The 20097-nt window shown below is 35.9% G+C and overlaps 1 protein-coding gene across 1 annotated transcript in view; it reads right to left on the bottom strand.

The window, feature by feature from the left end:
• Positions 1 to 20097, bottom strand: part of LOC133516150 (suppressor of lurcher protein 1) — a 392999-nt gene that overhangs the window by 325358 nt on the left and 47544 nt on the right. Inside the window, exon 2 of the mRNA XM_061848928.1 lies at positions 14931 to 14992. Coding sequence (XP_061704912.1) covers positions 14931 to 14957 — 27 coding nt within the window. The 5' untranslated portion in view covers positions 14958 to 14992. The remainder of the gene's footprint in view (positions 1 to 14930; positions 14993 to 20097) is intronic.

Genomic DNA, 20097 nt, shown 5'->3' with positions numbered 1-20097 from the left:
GCTTTAGATAGAAATACTGCTACTTTTGGAAAGTTTTCGTAGCAACCGTATTACTTTAACAAATTGCTTTCTTTAGAACGTTCATAAATTATAAACAAAACGCGATCATAGTAAGTGCCCGTCTAGATTAGTAAAAAAAAAAATAAACACACAAAGCGGTTTCAAAAAACGCGATCAGGAATCGACACTCACTCTTGTTTCAATTCCTTATCACGTGTTACTTTCGAACACATCACCCTCCTGAAGGATGAGTAACGTTATATCAAATATCAGCATCAGCTTTCTGCCTTTGTCGTGAAAATTTCCCAAGAATGTTAAGCGACCTCCACGGTTAGTTTAAAGTTACATTTCAGCACCTTGATAGTTCATATACGAGTATGGTGTGCTTTACTTCCAAAGGCGTCTTTAACTTTGCTCTTGCTACGTTATTTTGTAAATTATTACGTGAAAAATTTTACACTTTAAAACTTGCTACTCGTATTTTTACTTCCACCTGCGCTTTTAGAATAATTATGTATTAGGTACATATTATTTTATGAATATATATTATTCAATGTTTTCAATAATAATGATCAATCATCTAAAACATCATCAAGAAGTAAATATATACTGTATCAAAGTTTTCAGATGACAAAAAATATTATGTACATGACAATTTTACGTTTTTAGAGTAAGTACATTTTTACTTAACTTGAAATATTTGCCCACGCACACAACTGTGGTTGGTGGTGGTACAACGGAGTTGGTACATACTTACTAAACTAAAAACTCAAAGGTTTTCCAGCAAATAGACCACAACGGCACTTTCACATGACAATTTACATTTACCTTAAACTCTCTATTTAACTTTCACAATAACCTCCTTTTAAGCTTTAATATAGCCTGTGCCAGGAGGTACCAGATTCAACATGTTTATTTCCTCAGAGAACGCGTTAGAATCTACGGCAGCGGCGGGTTAGAACGTACAGCGGGTGCACGCTGTGAATACGCGAGGCCGAGAAGTCTGAGCTGCGAGAGTGTAGTGCTCAAATATAGAACAATAGCACAAGTGTGGTGGGGATGGCAGTCACGAGGACTAGGAGGCCTACACACTGTTCATACCCTTGTCAACTTATCTATTATCTAAGTATTATATATATATATATATATATATTAATTAATTAATTAATTAAAACATGTAACACACACATACCCTCATTTTATTTTAAGTACATCTGTTGTGACCTTGACCTGGGTTCTGGCAGAAAACCAGTGTTTTACTCGAAAGAGTGGAGAGTATCACTGCACTGTGACCCTTTCGTCCTGCTGCAACGCACACAGTATGTAGGTAAAAAATAAAATGAAAGTATTTTATAATAAATATTCCATTTTATATGTGTTCTTATTTCTATTTCGCTCTCTCAATTTTCTTTTGTGCCATTTTTATTCTGTTACAATAGGGACCGTGCGTGTTGGAGGGTCTGCCATCTTGTGGCCTGAATCGGAACCATAAACATGCACATTTACACGTCACGTGTTTTCTTGTGCATAGTAGGTTCTGCCAGCTTGTGGGCTACATCGGAACAATAAACATCACATTTACGCCTCGCGCCAAAAATCTGACGGCTCCTGTGCTGCCTCCTACAGTTCATGCACGCTCCCTATAACAATTTGTGTTTTTGTTATGATGATTTTAACTTTATATTGTGTTTTAGCAACTGTCAAATAAATGTTTTATCTATCTAAATGCCTAAATAACCGCATTTTCTTTTAAGTCCGACTCTCGGACGCTTCGGGCCTTCGGCGTATGCGGTGATCGGCTTTCGACCTTTGCAAATAAGATACTTACTTCTGGAAGTTGTAGAAAGTATGCTCCGGTCTTTCGACCCTACGCGGAGCTTGGTTTTCGGCCTTCGCGTTTAGACACTTGTACCGTTATTCTATGTTTAATCACTAATCTCCCGCAGCTCGGGCTTCGGCCTAGCATATAGGTGTACCTCTCCCAGATGTTTCGGGCCTTCGGCCCTACGTAGAGCTCGGCCTTCGGCATCTAGACACATGTATTGCTCTGTGTTTAAGCACTAACCTCGCGTCTGGCTGCTCCACTCCCGCACGCTTGGAGCCTTCGGCGGCAACGCGGAGCTCGGACTTCGTATTCAAGAGGTGTTAAAACCGGCGTAGCGCATTGTAATATGCCTACTTGGAAAATAGACAATCTTTATCTTAAGAACTTGAAACGTGGACTTTGAAAGAAGCATGCACTTGTCGGACGCTCCGGGCCTCCGGCTCTAAGCGGGGCTCGGCCTTTGGCATTCGCATTCAGACACTTGTATTTGAGCACTAACTTTGCACAGCTCAGCCTTCGGTTCGGCCTCGCGTGTAGGCACTTCTGTTAGAAACGCTTCAGGCTTTCGGCGCTACGCGGAGCTCGGCCTTCGGCTTTCGCATTAGCTGTCCACACCTCGTTTCACGTAAAGCATTGCATCAAGCTTTTTTCTTAAGTCCGACTCACGCTTGAATGTAGGTTTCTAATAGATTTTCCTGTCATCTATAGAGAAATAACTATTTTTATTTTAGATAGTAGTTTCGGAGGTATGGGGAGGGGGGTAGTAGGTAATTTTTTGCCTATTTTCTTAAATAAGTTCTAAACTATTTGTCTTTAAATTGTAACAACAAAATATGTGAGATTCCCACAACAAGCTCTTTCACTAAAAGTTATTTACGTAAATTACATGTCCGTTTTTGGGTCACAGACCTACGTATGGGCTCCACATGTTAATTGGTCCAGTAGTTTTGCAGCAAATAGGCTGTGACAGATAGACAGACAGACGAACGAGTGATTCTATAAGGGTTACTTTTTTTTCTTTTGAGGTATGAAACCCTAAAAATCGAAAATTCTTTAGAGATGTAAAAGTCTCTAAGTGTTAGAAGTGTCAGAGCTACAAAATTCATTACCAGTTAAATTTAGAACCAGTTTTAGATCTTCCCCCCTCTTGCCATCTGTACGGCTTAAACCAGGGGGTTTCAAAATATAGGGTATGTTTGCCGAAACCAAAGCACGTCGAAACAGCTCATTAATGGCTTGGTGCCTAGGTATTCATCCCACACACCGCACGCAACTGAGATCGTGGTGCCCATTAAATTCGATGTCTGATATGATTCAGATGTCTGCGGGGCTCACGTACCTTACTTCCAAGCCGTAAGGCAATAACTACTAATACTGTATACATATCTAGATACGCGGTAGCGTATCAAGCCAAGTTCAAGCAAACTGGCTAGCCAGCGCCCAGTGTAATATTACACGAACCACTATGTGCCACTTTTGACCCTTTTATAACTCAAAACCTCTTTAATGTAAACACATAAAACTACGTGTGTTTAATTATATCCATAAGGACATCCAGAAGCCCAAATTTCATAAAGCTAGATCAAACGGTTATAAAGATATGAAGGTCAAAAAGTCGTAAATTTTAGCACTGACTGACTAACTGACATATAGTACCTAAATCTAACCTACTTCCAGATGATGAGGAGGAAATTTGGAATCCAGCTCGGCGATTGTGTGTAAGCGTAGGAAAAAGTCTAAAAATGAAAAAAGTTAAAAAATAGGGGGGGGGGGGGGGTCCCCATACAATTTCTTTTTTTTTATTGTAGCGTTGGAACCGTTACAAGCAGATATTTGAAACTATCCCAATATATGTATTATTATATTTTCTATATAACAGACAGGTGTACGCACTTTTGGAATAATTTCAGTTTACAAACGTTAAAAATGTATACTAATCTTATGTATAATAAAGTAAACGTATACTTTCAATTAGTATAACATAAAAATAATATAACATACGACATACATATGGCTGTTTTGTATAATATACATATAAGTTAAGCTCATTTCATATAACTATCATAATATATACATATTAAAATATAAATATCATCTTATATAATTAAGTAGTAAAATTAGTAGGATGACCTAGAATTTCAAACCTCATAGAACACACTACTAAAAAAAACTGCTAAAAGTGGGTTAGGTTAGGTTAGAACTGTGACCCCCTAGATAAATAAATTGTTTCCAGAATAGGTAGCAGGTTAGGTTAGAACTCTGAGGCTTCGGAAAAAGAAACTGTTAACAGAAAAGTGGGTTAGGTTAGGTTAGAACTGTGACCCTCTAGATAAAGAAATTAGCACCAGAATTACCACAGAAAAAAGCTGCAATCTGTAATAGATAAATACAGAGCAAACTACGTTGAAATATAAATTCGCATAGTATAGATGTTTCAAATACATTGCTCATTTCATAATAATTTAAAAACTGTATCTGTTCATTAACTAACACACAAAAATATATTTAAATAATGTAATTTCGGTAATGAGGAAAAAAAAACAATCGATTATGCAATGAAAAGTACATTATATTTTGCAAAAATACATGCAGTTGACCAAAAAAACGTGTCGTTATTTTATTGTTTTTTTAAACTTAAATTAGATGCGAATGCTTTAAGATATTCACATTCGGAATACTCAGGTTTCCGTTTTATCACATTATTAATACGCGCTTGTTGTTGCTCGTGTATTTTCTTACGCTTGACGGATGGCTCGCCGTTTTTCAGTTTTTCTATATCGGCCAAAACCTTTATGCTCTCATGCAGGAGTTCTACAGCCACATGATAAAAATCGGGCTGCACCTTATCGATTATTTGGTTAAATCTGTGGTGCCACGATTCGGCACTGTTTTGAGTTCGCGGTAAGTCACGTGATTCCAAAGTAGAAACACTCCATAGAGTCGGAGGAAATATTGGCTGATTTAAAACATAATCCTTACCAAAATCACCAATTATATTTTCGGCTTCAGGCGAGCACTGTTTTTTAAGCATTTTAAAGTATTTTGGAATTTCATCGGGTTCCAAAAAAGCCAAAGCTAGAAGACATTTCATCTCAATCATCCGTTTATTTGGACATGATCAAAATAATACTTCACACTCTGTATTGCGGCCATTTCGAAGTCCATTATTACATGTTTAACGTTCATTTCAATATCGTTTTCTTGACAGTATTCAATAATAGCTTCAAACATTTTGATGTAAGTCGCTTTGTCTTTGTGACTACAAAATGTGTATACCAAAGGATATGTTTGTCTATTGTCCTCGAAAATATTTCCATGTATGACGTACAGTTGCTGGAATACTCCTGCCACAGAAAAGGTGCCGTCCATAATCCATAGAGCAGATCTCCCTAAATATCTCATCATACATAAAGATGACAGTATTATAATTCTCTTACGCTCAGTAATAAATTTATCGGCAATAACAAAACTTGCAATATGTCTTCATGCAAAGTGAAGAAGATATCTTTTGGTTCAATTAAAGTTGGTTTCCCTTTTTGCTTCTCTCTATACGCAATTTGCCGTAAAGATGATGTGGAAGGCAATTGTGAAAGTGTAGTACAGTCGTAGTTCCTTTTACAGTTTTGTAAAATACGACAAGTTTTCCGATCGGAATGGCTTCTTGATTCATTTTTTATGTCCTCAATAATGTTTGAAATTTCCAGCTTAAATGGGTTTGGGTCATGATTGTGGTTGTCATCTACCTTTTTAACTATATGAAAATCACTTTCGCCGTTTGTAACTGTGATGGCTCGAGCCTTACACTGCTCCCTATGCCTCAATTCACAAATCCAGTAATATTTACAATCTACTTGTCGATTCTTGCAATAACTATAGCCATTTATAAACAACTTTATCCCTCCCTTAGCACTTTTAAATGTTTCACATTTGTACGATTCCATTATAAACTTAACTCCACTTAATTGCGTTCAAATCACTACAAACTCAAAGTAAATAGTAATAAATTTAAGATTATTTTATTCTTACCCACATCTATTGCAATACCAGTTTAGAAAAATAAAGGTGCAACTATGCACGCTATCTGCGTAATTGCACCTAACAAATAGTAGGCGGTTATTTTTAATGTTTGATATTTGTTTTGTATGTTATATTATTTCAACGTTATACCTTTCTAATGTTATCGTAAACAATGATATATGTAGTGTTTATTATACAATTTACAATTATAGAATTCGTTGTTATACATATTGCATGTTATTGCAATTGAATGTTATTCCGATCAAAATTATACAAATTGATATTTACATTCAGAGTGATATATTATAGGTTTGTATACGTTATATTACTTACCCACAAAAAACATGTAATGCGCGCTAAACAACCGGCCAACGGTGTGTCGTCGGCGGCACGCGGCACCACATAATTATACACAGAACAGAAGTAAATCTACATAAAAGCGCTCCCGAGCAACACATAAACATAGGCACCGCTTACGAATACCGATTTAGTTATTTATTGTTCTATTACATTTATGTTCATCCTGCTTCTTTCTCAACGATGAATTAAATGATTGTCATACTATAACCACAAACGTTCTTCGTGCCTAAACCAGTAACAGTACGAGTATAAAGGTAGCAGATAATGAATAGGCAATGCGCACTATCATCTCTAACATTCAAGAGAATGTAGACAATAGCATAAAAAAGAAAACCATGCAGCGGAAACGCAAGAAAAAAACATTAAATCTCAATACCTGCCTAGTTTTCTTTACAAAAAGTAATGATATCCCACCAAAAACATAAAGGTAAAAAAGTAGGTTAGATTTGACTTGGCCAGTTTTTATCAGAATTAATATATATATATATATATATATATATATGTTAAATAACTTTATAAAATGACTGATGTAATGAAAACTGGCCAAGTCAAATCTAACCTACTTTAAGATCTAATTTTTTTTTTAAATAACATCAATTGTTATAGATATCCAATAAGCAAAGAAATAGAGTTTAATAATTGTTCATAATGTTATTTTTTTTTTCCTATAAATACATATTTGGATTTTGCATAGAACTTGGCACTCATTTAGATCTCCATTCTTTTTGCGGCGAAGCCCATAGCCAAGTATAATGTTCGTATTGAATTTGGTTCTCCTTTTTTACATTTATGTTTTTGGTGGGATTTCATACCTTCTAAAACCAGCGCGATAAGTAAGCTATCTCACGTGGAAGTTGCAAATAAAATTCGCAAGTAAAGTAATTCGCGTTTAAACTGCGAGTGACTGGCTTACGTGATAATTCCTACCGTTCTAACCAATTTAACTTTTTCATTGTTTCAGAACGTCTGTCAAGATGAATTATGAAACGGTTTCGTTAGAGAAAGATTTAATTGTCTTACACAATTTGAGAGAGAGACATTACAGCTCCAGAACTACTTATCCAATGAAATATCCCCTTTATTATATCATCTCAAGTAGTTTGAGTTACAGTATAACGGGTGGGCCCTGTAAATAAAATAAACAAATAAATGAAATGTTATTTATTCAGGTATCAACCTATTATGGTGCTCCCACACAGACTGTTACAAGTGTTAAATAACGTTATAAAACACGATAACATTGTTAAACTCTTTATAACTTTTGTTACAACTTGTTAGATGTTGTAAACGCTCCCACATTGAAATAAAAATGTTATATAACACCTAAAACAAAAAATTGTTTTATAACAATGTTATATAACTTTATAACAAATGTTATGAATGTTACAATGTTATGCAACATTTTATCGGGAGAGTGCAATACGAAGGGCGCGGGGGTAGATTACGGGACGCATTTACTTAAAGTTGTCATTCGCATGTGAAACTGCAGTTTATTTCGGTGTTTAATTATGAGCAAAATGTCAACTCTTAATTTGAGTAACGACGATGTTTTCAAGCTTATTGACATGTCCAAGCAACAAGCAACAAGCAAGCATGTTGTGGCAAGGGATGTCCTGTGGAATACATTGTCAAAAGATTACAAAAAATCGAAATAAAAAACTCGATGCTTGGATGGAAATCGCCAATGAGTTTAATGTGGAAAAACAGTTAGTCGAAAAAAAATTTGGTCACTCATAGGCCAATTTCAAAGAGAGTACAAGAAACCTAAATCAGGCGCAGGAGCCGATGGACACACAAAATGGTTTGCATTTAAAAAGCTCATGTTTCTTAAGGACCGAATTAAACCATCTTTAAGTTTAGAGGGTGGATTGCAGCAGGCGAGTTTCATTTTACCGTCTTTTAATAATAGTAATTAGATATCCAATTCAATAGTCCCTCATGTATGAAATATTCAGCGAATTCGTTTCTTATTAATTTCCCATCATCTGTGTGTGTTTGATCTGATTCTAACGATGTCAACTGATCGTGTATTGATTGTTTATCTTCATTTTCGGTATCATAGTCTTCTACATTAGATTTTCTTAGAAAATTATGTAAAAGGACACATGCCATAATTAAATTAGTGGATTTTTGTGGATCTAGTAGCAATACTGTTGGCAAAACTCTGAACCTAGCTGACAAAATTCCAAAAGCATTCACTACTGTTCTTCTTGCACGACTCAATCTATTGCTGAATATCCTTTCTTTAGAATTATTATTTTGCAGTCCTGGAAAAGGTTTTAACAAATGCCTTACTAGTGGAAATGCATAAACAATTTTTATAACCATATAACATCTAACATTATAGTAACACAATGTAACACCAGTGTGGGAGCACCTGCAACTTGTGAAGTTGTTGCAATTTGTTCTAAAACATTTTATATGTTACATAACACGATAACAATGTATAACATTTGTTATACAATGTTATATAACAAATGTTTTATAATGTTAAATAACACTTGTAACAGCCTGTGTGGGAGCACCATTACATTACAATAATAATTAGAACGTAAATATACGATTAAATTTCTCTAGACTAAAATTAAATAGGTGCAGCGGGGAAACCTTACTCATATAGTAGCAGGTTGCATACACTACTTTAACAATGCTGTTTGCCGATTCGCTCACTCTCCCGACAAACGACCAGTGCCTTTTACACATTATAGCGTAAAAGTCTTCTACTCTGTTCTCGGCGAACATACCAGACGCACTACACCGCCACGACAGCCGTAACATTGCACGAAACGCGTTGTTGTACTGTACTCGAAGTCTATTGAAGGATCGTTTCGTGAAATGGTACCACAGCTGACTAGTGTAGAACGCCTCGAACGAAGTTATTTTGGCTTGGTCGGAACAGTGAGCAAACCGACGTGCTAGCATGTTGCTTCTCATCACTATGGCCCGCCGCTGTCTTTCGAGATCGTCATCGTTCTTTAATCTGTCTGTCAAAACATGCGATGCCCTAAATACTTATAGCTACACATTTTAATTTTGTCCCGTTTAGCCTAACAGGTGGAACGACTCGAGCAAGTAATTAAAACATATATTGTACTCCTCAAACTATACAACTTTTGTTTTACAAATTATTATTTAATTCAATTAAATTTAAAAATTATGCACACTTCCTATTTTTGATACAAATTAACTATTATTTTCAATGTACGCTTTCATCATTTTAACTGACGTTCCTTGTCCCGCTTTAAACATAACAAACTTTGCAATACATTGCGTCTTATAATAAACTTTTTCTACTCGTCGACTTCGTTTCGTATACCAAACTGTAATTGGGTACTTTTCATGTATGGGCTCCCAACTCAACTATAATATTCATTTCGAAACGGTTAAGTCAACTATAATGAAATTGACCAATCATAGCTCGCCGCGGTCAAGAGGATGAAACAATACAATAGTATGAAGGTATCGCGGCTGCTCGCGTATCTTAAACAACTGTATACTTTTGGCTAGTTTTTATTAGTTTAATTTATTATTTTTATTTACTCGTAGAAAAAGTATTGTATACTTACAATAGTAATATAATCAAGCTTTTCAATCTCGTACCTCACTTTTTTACGAACGTTTTTGACCCTATAGTCTTTCTACTTTATGATTTTAATGCCATCCCGGATTTCAGTTTCAGTTATCTGCACTTTTTAAAGCTTTTGTTGAAGCATGTGCACAATAATGGAAATAGTCGCTGGCGTGTATGTACTTCGGCTTTATTCACTAGAATAAAAAACGTTTAGCCGGCAGCACAATTTTTAAATGTTAACTGACACGAATGTAATACAAATTCATAAGTGAAATACTCGTAGTACAGTGGCCAAACAAAAATATCGAACACCTTAGTGTTTTATCATAATAAACTTTGAATTGGACACAATGGCTTAGTAGCCAATTAATTAATTATTGGATTAATATCCAATATCAAAACTGAACTATCAATACAAATTAATAAGGACAAGTTTTTTTATATTTTTCTACTACTAATAATTAGAAGTTATTAACCTACACAACATACTTAGAAAAAATATTGGAAGAAGTAAAGTAATAAGGAGACTTGTGTCGAAATTAATAATCAAAGAGATTAAAATAAACGCTCAAAGAGAAAAACTAAAGGAACGTGTTCAAGCAAGTAGGTACATTTAGGATTAAACTTGGTTAATACCTATTGAAGCGCTTGCGAATTACAGTACCTATGAGCGGCACAGAAGAGCGTAAAATAAAACCTTCGCTCAACTTAACGACCCATTGCGAACACAACCGATGCGGCACACCAAAGGGGATTTCAGTGCAAGAGGCTAGAGGGCCGCCAATTTCGGGCGATGAATCGAAATAGTGCCAGAAAACAAAGTTGGTTGCCTTTTGTTTCTTTCAGGTGAGATGCCATTTTAACGCAAGTTAGTATTTTAACTGATATGCAAATGAGGCAGTATTATTTAAATTATATGACATAATGCAAAAAGTATACAACTTCCAATTTATATGATGTATAAGCAAAAAGTTTTGCTGACTTTAACGAACATATTATTTAATCGTAAGTATTTATGTACGACTGAAATTAAATATTATTATAAAAAACAATTTACGATTGCATAAAACTGATGCCTGCTAAAAAAACGAGTTCCAATTAGGTACAATTTTGTTATGTGCCTGCAATGATGTGAAAGTTATCTCACTAACTCATAATCCAGTAAATTATAAAACACAATTGTAAGTAACAACTCGCAAATAATGTGTATACCACAAATCTGGATAACACAATAAAACTCATATTTACGCAAAATGCTTACACAATAAAAGGGCGGCTTAATACATTTGATACAAACATTAAATTGGATTTACGTATGAACGCGGCATTGTCCTCGCTTACCGGGTAAAATTAAAAAAAAGGGTAGATTATGGCCCCAGTTTTTGTCCTGGAGAATTGCCAATTAGGGTCCCTCGGTCTTTGGCAGATCCTCGCTGTTGGAAAACTTTGTAGTGGTTAGTTAAGCGAGATTACTGTAAAACAATCCTATGAAAATTGCGTTTTATAGCTTATGAGTGAATTTTTACTGATTTATTCTCTTTGCTTTACCTATTTTGTAAACGAAATTCCTATTACATAAATTCCTATACCTACATTATCAACGTGTGTTGTGTAGTAGTGTCAATTAGCTTAAACAAGCATTACAACATATTAATACGAGTATATGTTTACGTCATTCAATATATCATAATGTTATGTTAGCATGTTCATGATCTCCAAAGCCTTAAGTTCCAAAATCGCAAAAAAGTTTGAGAACATTTTATACGTTAAGAAACTTCCCAGAGGAGCACTAAAAAGAGTAAACTGTGACCGCAGTTTGTGTCCTGGGATTGGCAATTAAGGGCAACTTGTTAAAATGCAGCCGCGATGAGATTCCGTACGACCCGACAACTTGTGCGGACAAAAACTTCATCGAACAGTTTTGTACAAGTATTAATTTTATTCACGCAGAGCCGGGAAGAAGTTATGACTAAACCTTTACTTTTTTTATTAAACGCGACGTTAGCTTGAGAATAATTATATTAGTGTAATGAAAGCTCGAAACTAATCAATAATGATCGAAGTATACATGAGTCAACGAAGCAGATATAAATGTATGTACCAAACACATTTTTCGTCTTAATTTCATGTCATTTTCAAGGTGAAAAAGAGTAAAAATTGATATTTACCGCCGATTGTACGTTAGGTAGGTATTTTAAGTCGTTTTACGTTTCCGAATACAAACAAAGAAGTATGGTGTGCCATAACAATATTACCTACATATACGCTTATACGCTAATATTATAAATAATAATAATAATAAGGGTCCGACTACTGCTCACCTCGTACCGTATGCTACACCTACGCTCGTCAGTTATGAGATTACACATCCCACAGAAGTGTGGAGGACGAGGCTTCCTAAACGCCAAAAATCTCCACAACCACGAGGTGTGAAATCTCAGGCCTTTTTTCCTTAACAACGAGTGTGGAATGCATCGTGATTTGGTGGCAGTAGACAGGAACCTTACGCCGCTCTCCTTGGCAAACGAGAACTGGCACATACCTGTGGTACTAAGTACTGCGGATCGCAAGGCGGCATGGGAGAGTAAGGTGCTACACGGGCGGTTCTACAAGGCCCTCACGGGACCCGACGTGAACCTGCTCGCGTCGGTGAACTGGTTACGATTCGGGGACCTCTTCGCAGAAACCGAGGGTTTTGCCTGTGCGATTGCGGACGAAGTTATGATGACGAGCAACTACCGGAAATATATCCTGAAGGACGGTACGGTCGACATTTGTCAGGCATGCCACCGTCCCAGAGAGTTACTCAGGCATATCATTTCCGGTTGTTCTCATCTTGCTAACGTCGAGTACTTGCACAGACATAATCTCGTAGCCAGGATTATTCACTAGCAACTTGCTCTTCTATACGGCCTTGTGGACCGCGAAGTACCCTACTACAAGTACTCACCTGCTCACGCTCTATTGGGATCGATCTATTATCACTGACAGGACTATTGTAGCCAATAAGCCTGACATTGTGATAATAGGTCGATCGCAACGCCGGGCCGTGCTCGTCGACATCACCATCCCCCATGATGAGAATCTCGTGAAAGCCGAGAAGGACAAGTCCAGTATAAGTACCTAGACTTGGCTCACGAGATAACCGCCATGTGGGATATTGATTCGACGATCATTGTCCCAGTCTCATAGCGAAGAGTCTCGTTCAGCACCTTGAGAGACTCGCTAGGATCAAGGGTCAGATGCAGAAGATAATCTTGGACATGGCGCGGATAGTCCAACGGTTCCTCTCTCTGCGGCCCTGACCACCGGCAGCTTGGGCCCTGCCCCGCTGCTGGCGGCGCCCTTGGTTAGGTTTTTTACAATGTGGTTATATATGTTTTGTATTTTTTTTTTGTGTTTTTTTATTCTACTTTTATATCCATATTGTAAAAAACCTCATCCTAAGAACAAATTGAAATAAAGATAATAAAAGATCATTTATTTCAAGCTTTCGCTTGTAACACACTTAAATATTTACATCATAAAATTGGACACACATAAGTTAAAATTATTTATAAAAAAATATTGATGTATTGTACAATTGGCGATTAGTTTCAAAATATAACTACATTAGAACTATCTATAAACTAAACAAGTTAAAACTAAACTAACATTTAAATTAAACTACTTAGAAATTAAACTAATATTACCTCAATAGAACTAAAACATAAGTATACTGTTATATTAAAGAAGTTATATATAAGTTACCCCTTCTATACAATTAAAATAGGACAGAATAATAATTAAGAGATATTGAAATTCAAAAAAAAGTGCTGGTGGCATAGCGGTAAGAGCGTGCGACTTGCAATCTGGAGGTCGCTGGTACAAACCCCAGCTCGTACCAATGAGTTTTTCGGAGCTTATGTACGAAATGTCATTTGATATTTACCAGTCGCTTTTCGGTGAAGGAAAACATCGTGAGGAAACCGGACTAATCCCAATAAGGCCTAGTTTACCCTCTGGGTTGGAAGGTCAGATGGCAGTCAGACAGAGACAATTGGCGTGTACTCGTGTCGGAGGCCAAGACTTATTTTGGGTCGCTGCGCCATTAAGTAGTAGTAGTACATCATGCATGGAATAAAGCACCAGGACATTAATAGAGAAACGTAGACAGCATTACCTTACTTTCCAGCATAACATTTGTATTTTAACATTTTTTATTAACTAGTTACGGTAAAATAGCTGATTTAATTTGCTATCCAACAACAAATAATTGAACTTCACCTAAATGACTCTCTCTATAATGCGACCTCATTATGGTAATTGAATGACTCACCCAAAAGCTGAGCTTGGACCCGAGTGAAATTTTAACAACCACGGCAGACGACACTCCAAGTTTCAAACTCTAGTACTGTCCACTTCTTTTCAAAACAAAATGATGGCGTAAAATTTCATAACGGATACTTTGAGGGTTTTTTGTAACCAGTTGAAGTTTTCAGAGTTTTCAGACCAAACTGGAATCTTTGTTTACTTTTGTCGTTGTCTGTGTAAATAAATCATTACAGAGGCCGTAAGTTTGTTTGTTTTGTAATTTTTTGATAGACTATACTGTAGTTTATTTAACGCTTGTATCTAAAATTAAGTGGTTTGTGATATTTACTAAAAATAAAATTAGTAAATATTTGGCGACAAGCATACACAGATTTACTTAGCCCCAAACTAAGCAAAGCTTGTACTATGGGTACTAGGCGCCGATATACTTATACGAGATAAATACATACATAGACATAAAACACATCCATACTTACCGGGATTCGAACCCAGGAAAATATCGTATAAAATAAAGCCAAAGCATCATTCTTCTCTTGCCATTCGCTTTGGCGGTATTCGATATTTCAGCGCTTATATTCAAATATGCACTGACCGCAGATTAAGCTAAAATTCTAGCTAAATACTCGTACTGCACAAGTGCATTTGAAATTTGAATTATGTTCATATAGTAAATTAACTAATTTGAAAACATATATCCTTCAGCCGCCTAGAGGCGTATGGAAAGGCCTTCCATTGCCATGTATTTTTTAATTTATATGACCAATCAAAATTTACAATTGTCTTGGAAGTTATTGATTGACAATAGTATTTGAATGCAGTAAATTCCAAATAATCTTTACGTACCTCCATTGCACTACCACCTCGGCCCATGGCGTAACCACATCGCCTTAATGGGTACGGAGTATCTGCAAAAGAAATACATCATGTACTTTTAATATTCTTAACATATTCGTATAAAAAGCAAAAATGCTACACTATGCGCCATTCCACAGTTGCAAATGCTAAACAAAACTTATTCTGATACGAGCATCATCCTCACCAAGAGTTCAACCATTAAAGTTAATTTTATTTCGTTCGCTGTCAGCGTGCAACCTTTACTGGTAAGACAGTTGTTTGTCACATAACGATAAACAATAGCATCAACAGCCATTTTAATTAAACCTGAACAAAGGCCTCGAATCAGATTGTGTGACTGATGATTCAAAAACAGCAATAAATGTGTCTGAATACTCTGAATTGCTTCCTGACCGTCGGTTGGCTTCAAAGCTTTACGGGCGATCCACGACCGAGTGGCGGCCGCCTCGTGACCTTTCAACGAACGAACAGCAAACTGCCATTTGTACCATTGTCCAAAGAGAACATTGCCCGTTTTGTTGTGGTTTATTACAACACTTATAAAATAATAAATAGAACGCGTTGATTGCGTGCCGGCAGTCCACAAATTACCATCGGCATGAACGAACTCCCCGCTAATGATTGAGGAAATAAGGATAATTACGAACTTCATATCAACGTCGGTATTTGGAGTTATAATTATCACATTCAACAGTTCTCAATTATTGGTAGTGCAGCATATTATTCAACATTGTCAAAGTGATTACCAAGTGATCTTATTTGAAGTCAGAAACTATTATTTAATCCGGTATACTTTTTAGTATTAGTAAACATATAATACTTTATCGCTTTCGAGCTCTCTATAAACGGGGCCACTGTAATATTTTATGTATAGCTTGTGCAACTTCGTCTGCGTGGAATTATGTGAAACAATATGAAATGAGGGCCCTGGTGTTTTAATAAATTTATCTTATTTACACAAAACCTTTTTATATATTACCTACCTACATCTTTGACAAATTATTCTGTTCTAGAGTCTGTGCGGAAAGAGAAGAGTCGTGGAATGTATGGGGCCCAATACATTCCACGATTCTTCTCTTTCCGAACAGACTCTACCATTTTATTCAATAGGGCTGTTTCCATTTACAAATCTTAGGGCAGAATTGTATCCCAATAAATTCTTATGGATTATAAGAACATGCTAAACTATCTTTAGTGGACCTCTAATGAGCATATTTTGTAAATATTCAATTTAAAATATTTTTTTATCAACACACATATCATAAACCCTCTATGATGCCTTCAAAATCCGTAAATAATGGCCAACATTACGATAAACTGTGTTGTTATAAAAAAAATCTTACCTGTGATAATGTTGTTATAGCTTCATAACTACATCAAAATCGATTTGGTTATGCATTCAGGAACATCTCCAAAAAAAAAAGCAATTCCATTTGACCTCTATTCTAATATCAGTCGAGATGCCTTTTTGTTCGAAGTTAAATGTCAATTGCATACAATTTTGACATATCTCGCATGTTAGTTTGGATCGAATGATACGGAAATAGGCCTCCGACTCTAGTTTGCCTCTGAATTAAAAAAAAAATACATGCATGAAAAAAGTTTTCATTTACCGCCATTTGACGTACAGTTTATCTTTTAATTAGTTTTAAGTATAAAATGAATATGTTTTGTTGTTTTTACGCTAGCTATAGCAAAGGTTTCGTGTAAAATAAGCGATAAAAATATTTCGGTGACGCCACCACATATCCGCGAGTTCCGCCAAGAGAGCCACGATTTGCTGGCAGCCAACGGTGGCTTTAATTTGGGTTAGTGAATATTTCATAGAAAGTTTATAATATTTGTGTAGATAAAATAGTGTATGTAACTGTACATAATTAGGCATTAAAACACTCGTGTGATCTTTTTAAGAAACTCACTTCGTTCGTTTCTTAAATCCACACTCGTGTATTTTAATGCCTTTTATTATGTAGCTGTCACGTAAACTACTATTAACCCACGTCACGTGACCTATCACCCAAGTCGAAACGACATTGAAGATTCTGATGACGTCACAACTCTCGGTTTGACAGTTCGATCAACCAAGGCCCCGTTGTCTATTCTCAGTACAAAATTTAATTCTCAAGCCGTAGCCATTTTGGTGGTGGACAAGCTGTGTATGTGTGCATATAGGTAAATGTGTGTGAACAGACCTTGGTGTTACATGTGTATGTACATAGTTATGTGTCAAACCGTAAACTGTGATGTCACACAATTTTCAAAGAGCGTTTTGGGGGCGAAAGCGTCTATCAAAAGATATTTTGTTAATTTAACATATTTAAAGCCGTTTTAGGGTAAAAGTTGAATTTTAGGACAACGTTTCGGTAATTTAGAACGAGTTACAAGCGTTTGATAATAACCAAAAATTGGTAATAACCCTATTGTTTCCTATCATAGACAAAATAGGAAAATAAAAAACCCCGAAGAGTTCTAATATGTAACATTGTGTCCGGTTATGAACCGGAATGGTCATGATGATTGATAAAACCTGTCTTACCCAGGGACTCATATTATCTCCATATTAAATTCCATCTAAATCGGTTCAGTGGTTTGTGCGTGAAGAGGTAACAGACACAGACAGACACAAACACAGAGAAACTTTTCCATTTCACAGGTCCCACTTTGACGCTTACCATACGTGTAACGGACGAGTTTTGCTTAAATGTTAATACGAATAATCTATCAAAGCGTCCTTATGGCAAGCGACAAAGTGGGACTTTTTGCTTAGAAATGACACATATTAGTAGGGATTTATAGATTGATTCACATCTGGGTTATCATTTCCATGATAATATTTCTTTGAGCGTTTACTAGAAACTTTGCGCCAGGTCTTAGACTATCAGAAAGTTTATGTCCGTTACCGTAAAGTATGTATAGTAATATAAGTCAAGTGTGGTCAAGTACAAAAGCTTGGGACAAGATTTTTTTTTTATATTTTTATAACACAGATGATGCTTTACAATTAACACTTTCCCACTCTTAAGAATTACTTTGAAAAATCTTTGATGTCAAAGGTATGTAACAGAGATGAGGACTATTTATAACAGGACCACTCCTAGGAAACCGAGCGGTCGCGAGGTGCGAGCGAAGCGTTGTCCGTTTATGCTTGGTCGATTTTTTTTGTATATTTGTCGGATTGATAGAGGAGACACGGGTCTCTATTGTTTTCCATAATGTATTGTTTGTCCGCATTTTCGTTAGACATAATTTGCTTTTTCTCAGAAACGCGTAACTTTTCAGGATTGCCATAAAACAAACCTAACCTATCTACAGGATAACCTTACGATGATCCTTACTAAAAATATGTGTATTAATTTGTAACCAGGCCAAGCATAAAAAAAATATCTTGCTCGGTCAAACTCAGAACTAAAATTTAATTTTTAATATTGTAATAATATTCCAAGCTGTATTTTCAAAGAAGAACTTTATGGATGGAATGAATAATGCAAATCAGCCCTCCCGCCAACCGGCTGGATAATGTATCTCATTGTGTTTGATACCTATATAAATCCAGTACCAGCAAAAGTGGCCTTTTTTACTGGCCAGTTTAATTCATTCATTTGCCAAAAATTATTCAAAGACAAAATATTACTTAAAATTAAACTTGTAAATTTATTTTATATTTATTGCCTCTATAATAAAAAATAATATTACAAACTGGAAGTACCCTAGTTCGTACAATAAACACGATATTCTGTTTTACATAGGTGTTTTTCAATATTGCAAATATTTTTATTTATTATTTAATTTTGATAAAATAGACATGAGTGCAACAGGCTCACTTTTCTTAATACACGGTCCATCTTAGGGTTTAAATATTGTGTTAGAATAATAAATGTATTAAGTACACAAACTTGACTTATACTTGTTTATACCTAAAACAATAAATATAATTGCATAAAATCCGCCGAAAGATGATTCCGAAAGCGATGCTTTCACGGCCCATTGGCAAAGTAATAAACGTTCCGAAACAAAGTAATCGCGGTAAAACGTTTTATATGTAAATGTAAATCAATTTGGCTCACTGCCGTTGAAAAAACAACAACGTTTTCCAATATTATCATCACCTCTAGGCTGCAATTGTTGAGTTCCAAAATACTAGTTTATCGACAGTTTCGGGAAGCCATTTGTTTAGTTGGGCAACTGAAATAAATAAAAAATGTTAAGCATTGGACCATATAAAGTGTGTCTGTCTACCTACTGTAGAAAACTAGTGCTTATTTTTTGGTATCAATGGATATTATTACTACTGTGTTGAACAAAGGTCTTATTACAAGCCCCAATGTAATGCATTTTTAGATGACTGACCAAAAAGTACTATATTTGTTTCAAGGTTCATGTACGTATGTGAATTTCTTTATTCCATTATAACTTTTGTATGCCTTAAGGTTAAGGCCCAGTAAGATCGTGTATCGTGTTCTTCTCTCCTTTTCACTGAACGAAACGTGAGCAAGACGAAAGTGCGTGTCCGGGAACGCGGATATCATGTTTTTTCATATTAATTTTTGTACGTTTTTAATAAATAAAAAAGCAATCGATACATTTCCCTCAAACATGATACTGCCGATTTTTAGAAGCAAGCTTTATATTTTAAGCTTTCAGTTATCTATATAAAGAGCTTAGAAATACCTTTAAAAATGCAACGTACGCTTTCAAATCTTATTTTGGTGCTGCAAGAATTTCTAATTTCACTGCGGCAGTCATGTTTTTTTTTTTCAATTGATAGTTATTATATCTTCTACTTCGAAGACGAAAGTCTCTGAGTCGGGGCTCGTATTACCAGACGTCGAAAACAGTATGTTACGTCTTAATCATCGTAATGGAATTACTATAGGGACCGTGCGCGTTGGAGGGTCTGCCATCTTGTGGCCTGAATCGGAACAATAAACATTTACATTTACACGTCACGTGTTTTCCTTTGCATAGTAGGTTCTGCCATCTTGTGGGCTACATCGAAACAATAAACATCACATTTACGCCTCGCGCCAAAAATCTGACGGCTCCTGTGCTGCCGCCTACAGTTTATGCACGCTCCCTATAGTACATTTTGTATTAAGGACGGTAAACAAGAATTCACAAACAAGTGTTAATTTTAAGCCCGTAGCCGAAGGCGAGG

This window comes from Cydia pomonella, chromosome 3 (assembly GCF_033807575.1).
Source record: "Cydia pomonella isolate Wapato2018A chromosome 3, ilCydPomo1, whole genome shotgun sequence".
Classification (NCBI taxonomy): Eukaryota; Metazoa; Arthropoda; class Insecta; order Lepidoptera; family Tortricidae; genus Cydia; species Cydia pomonella.
This window is presented reverse-complemented; position numbering and strand designations above follow the sequence as displayed.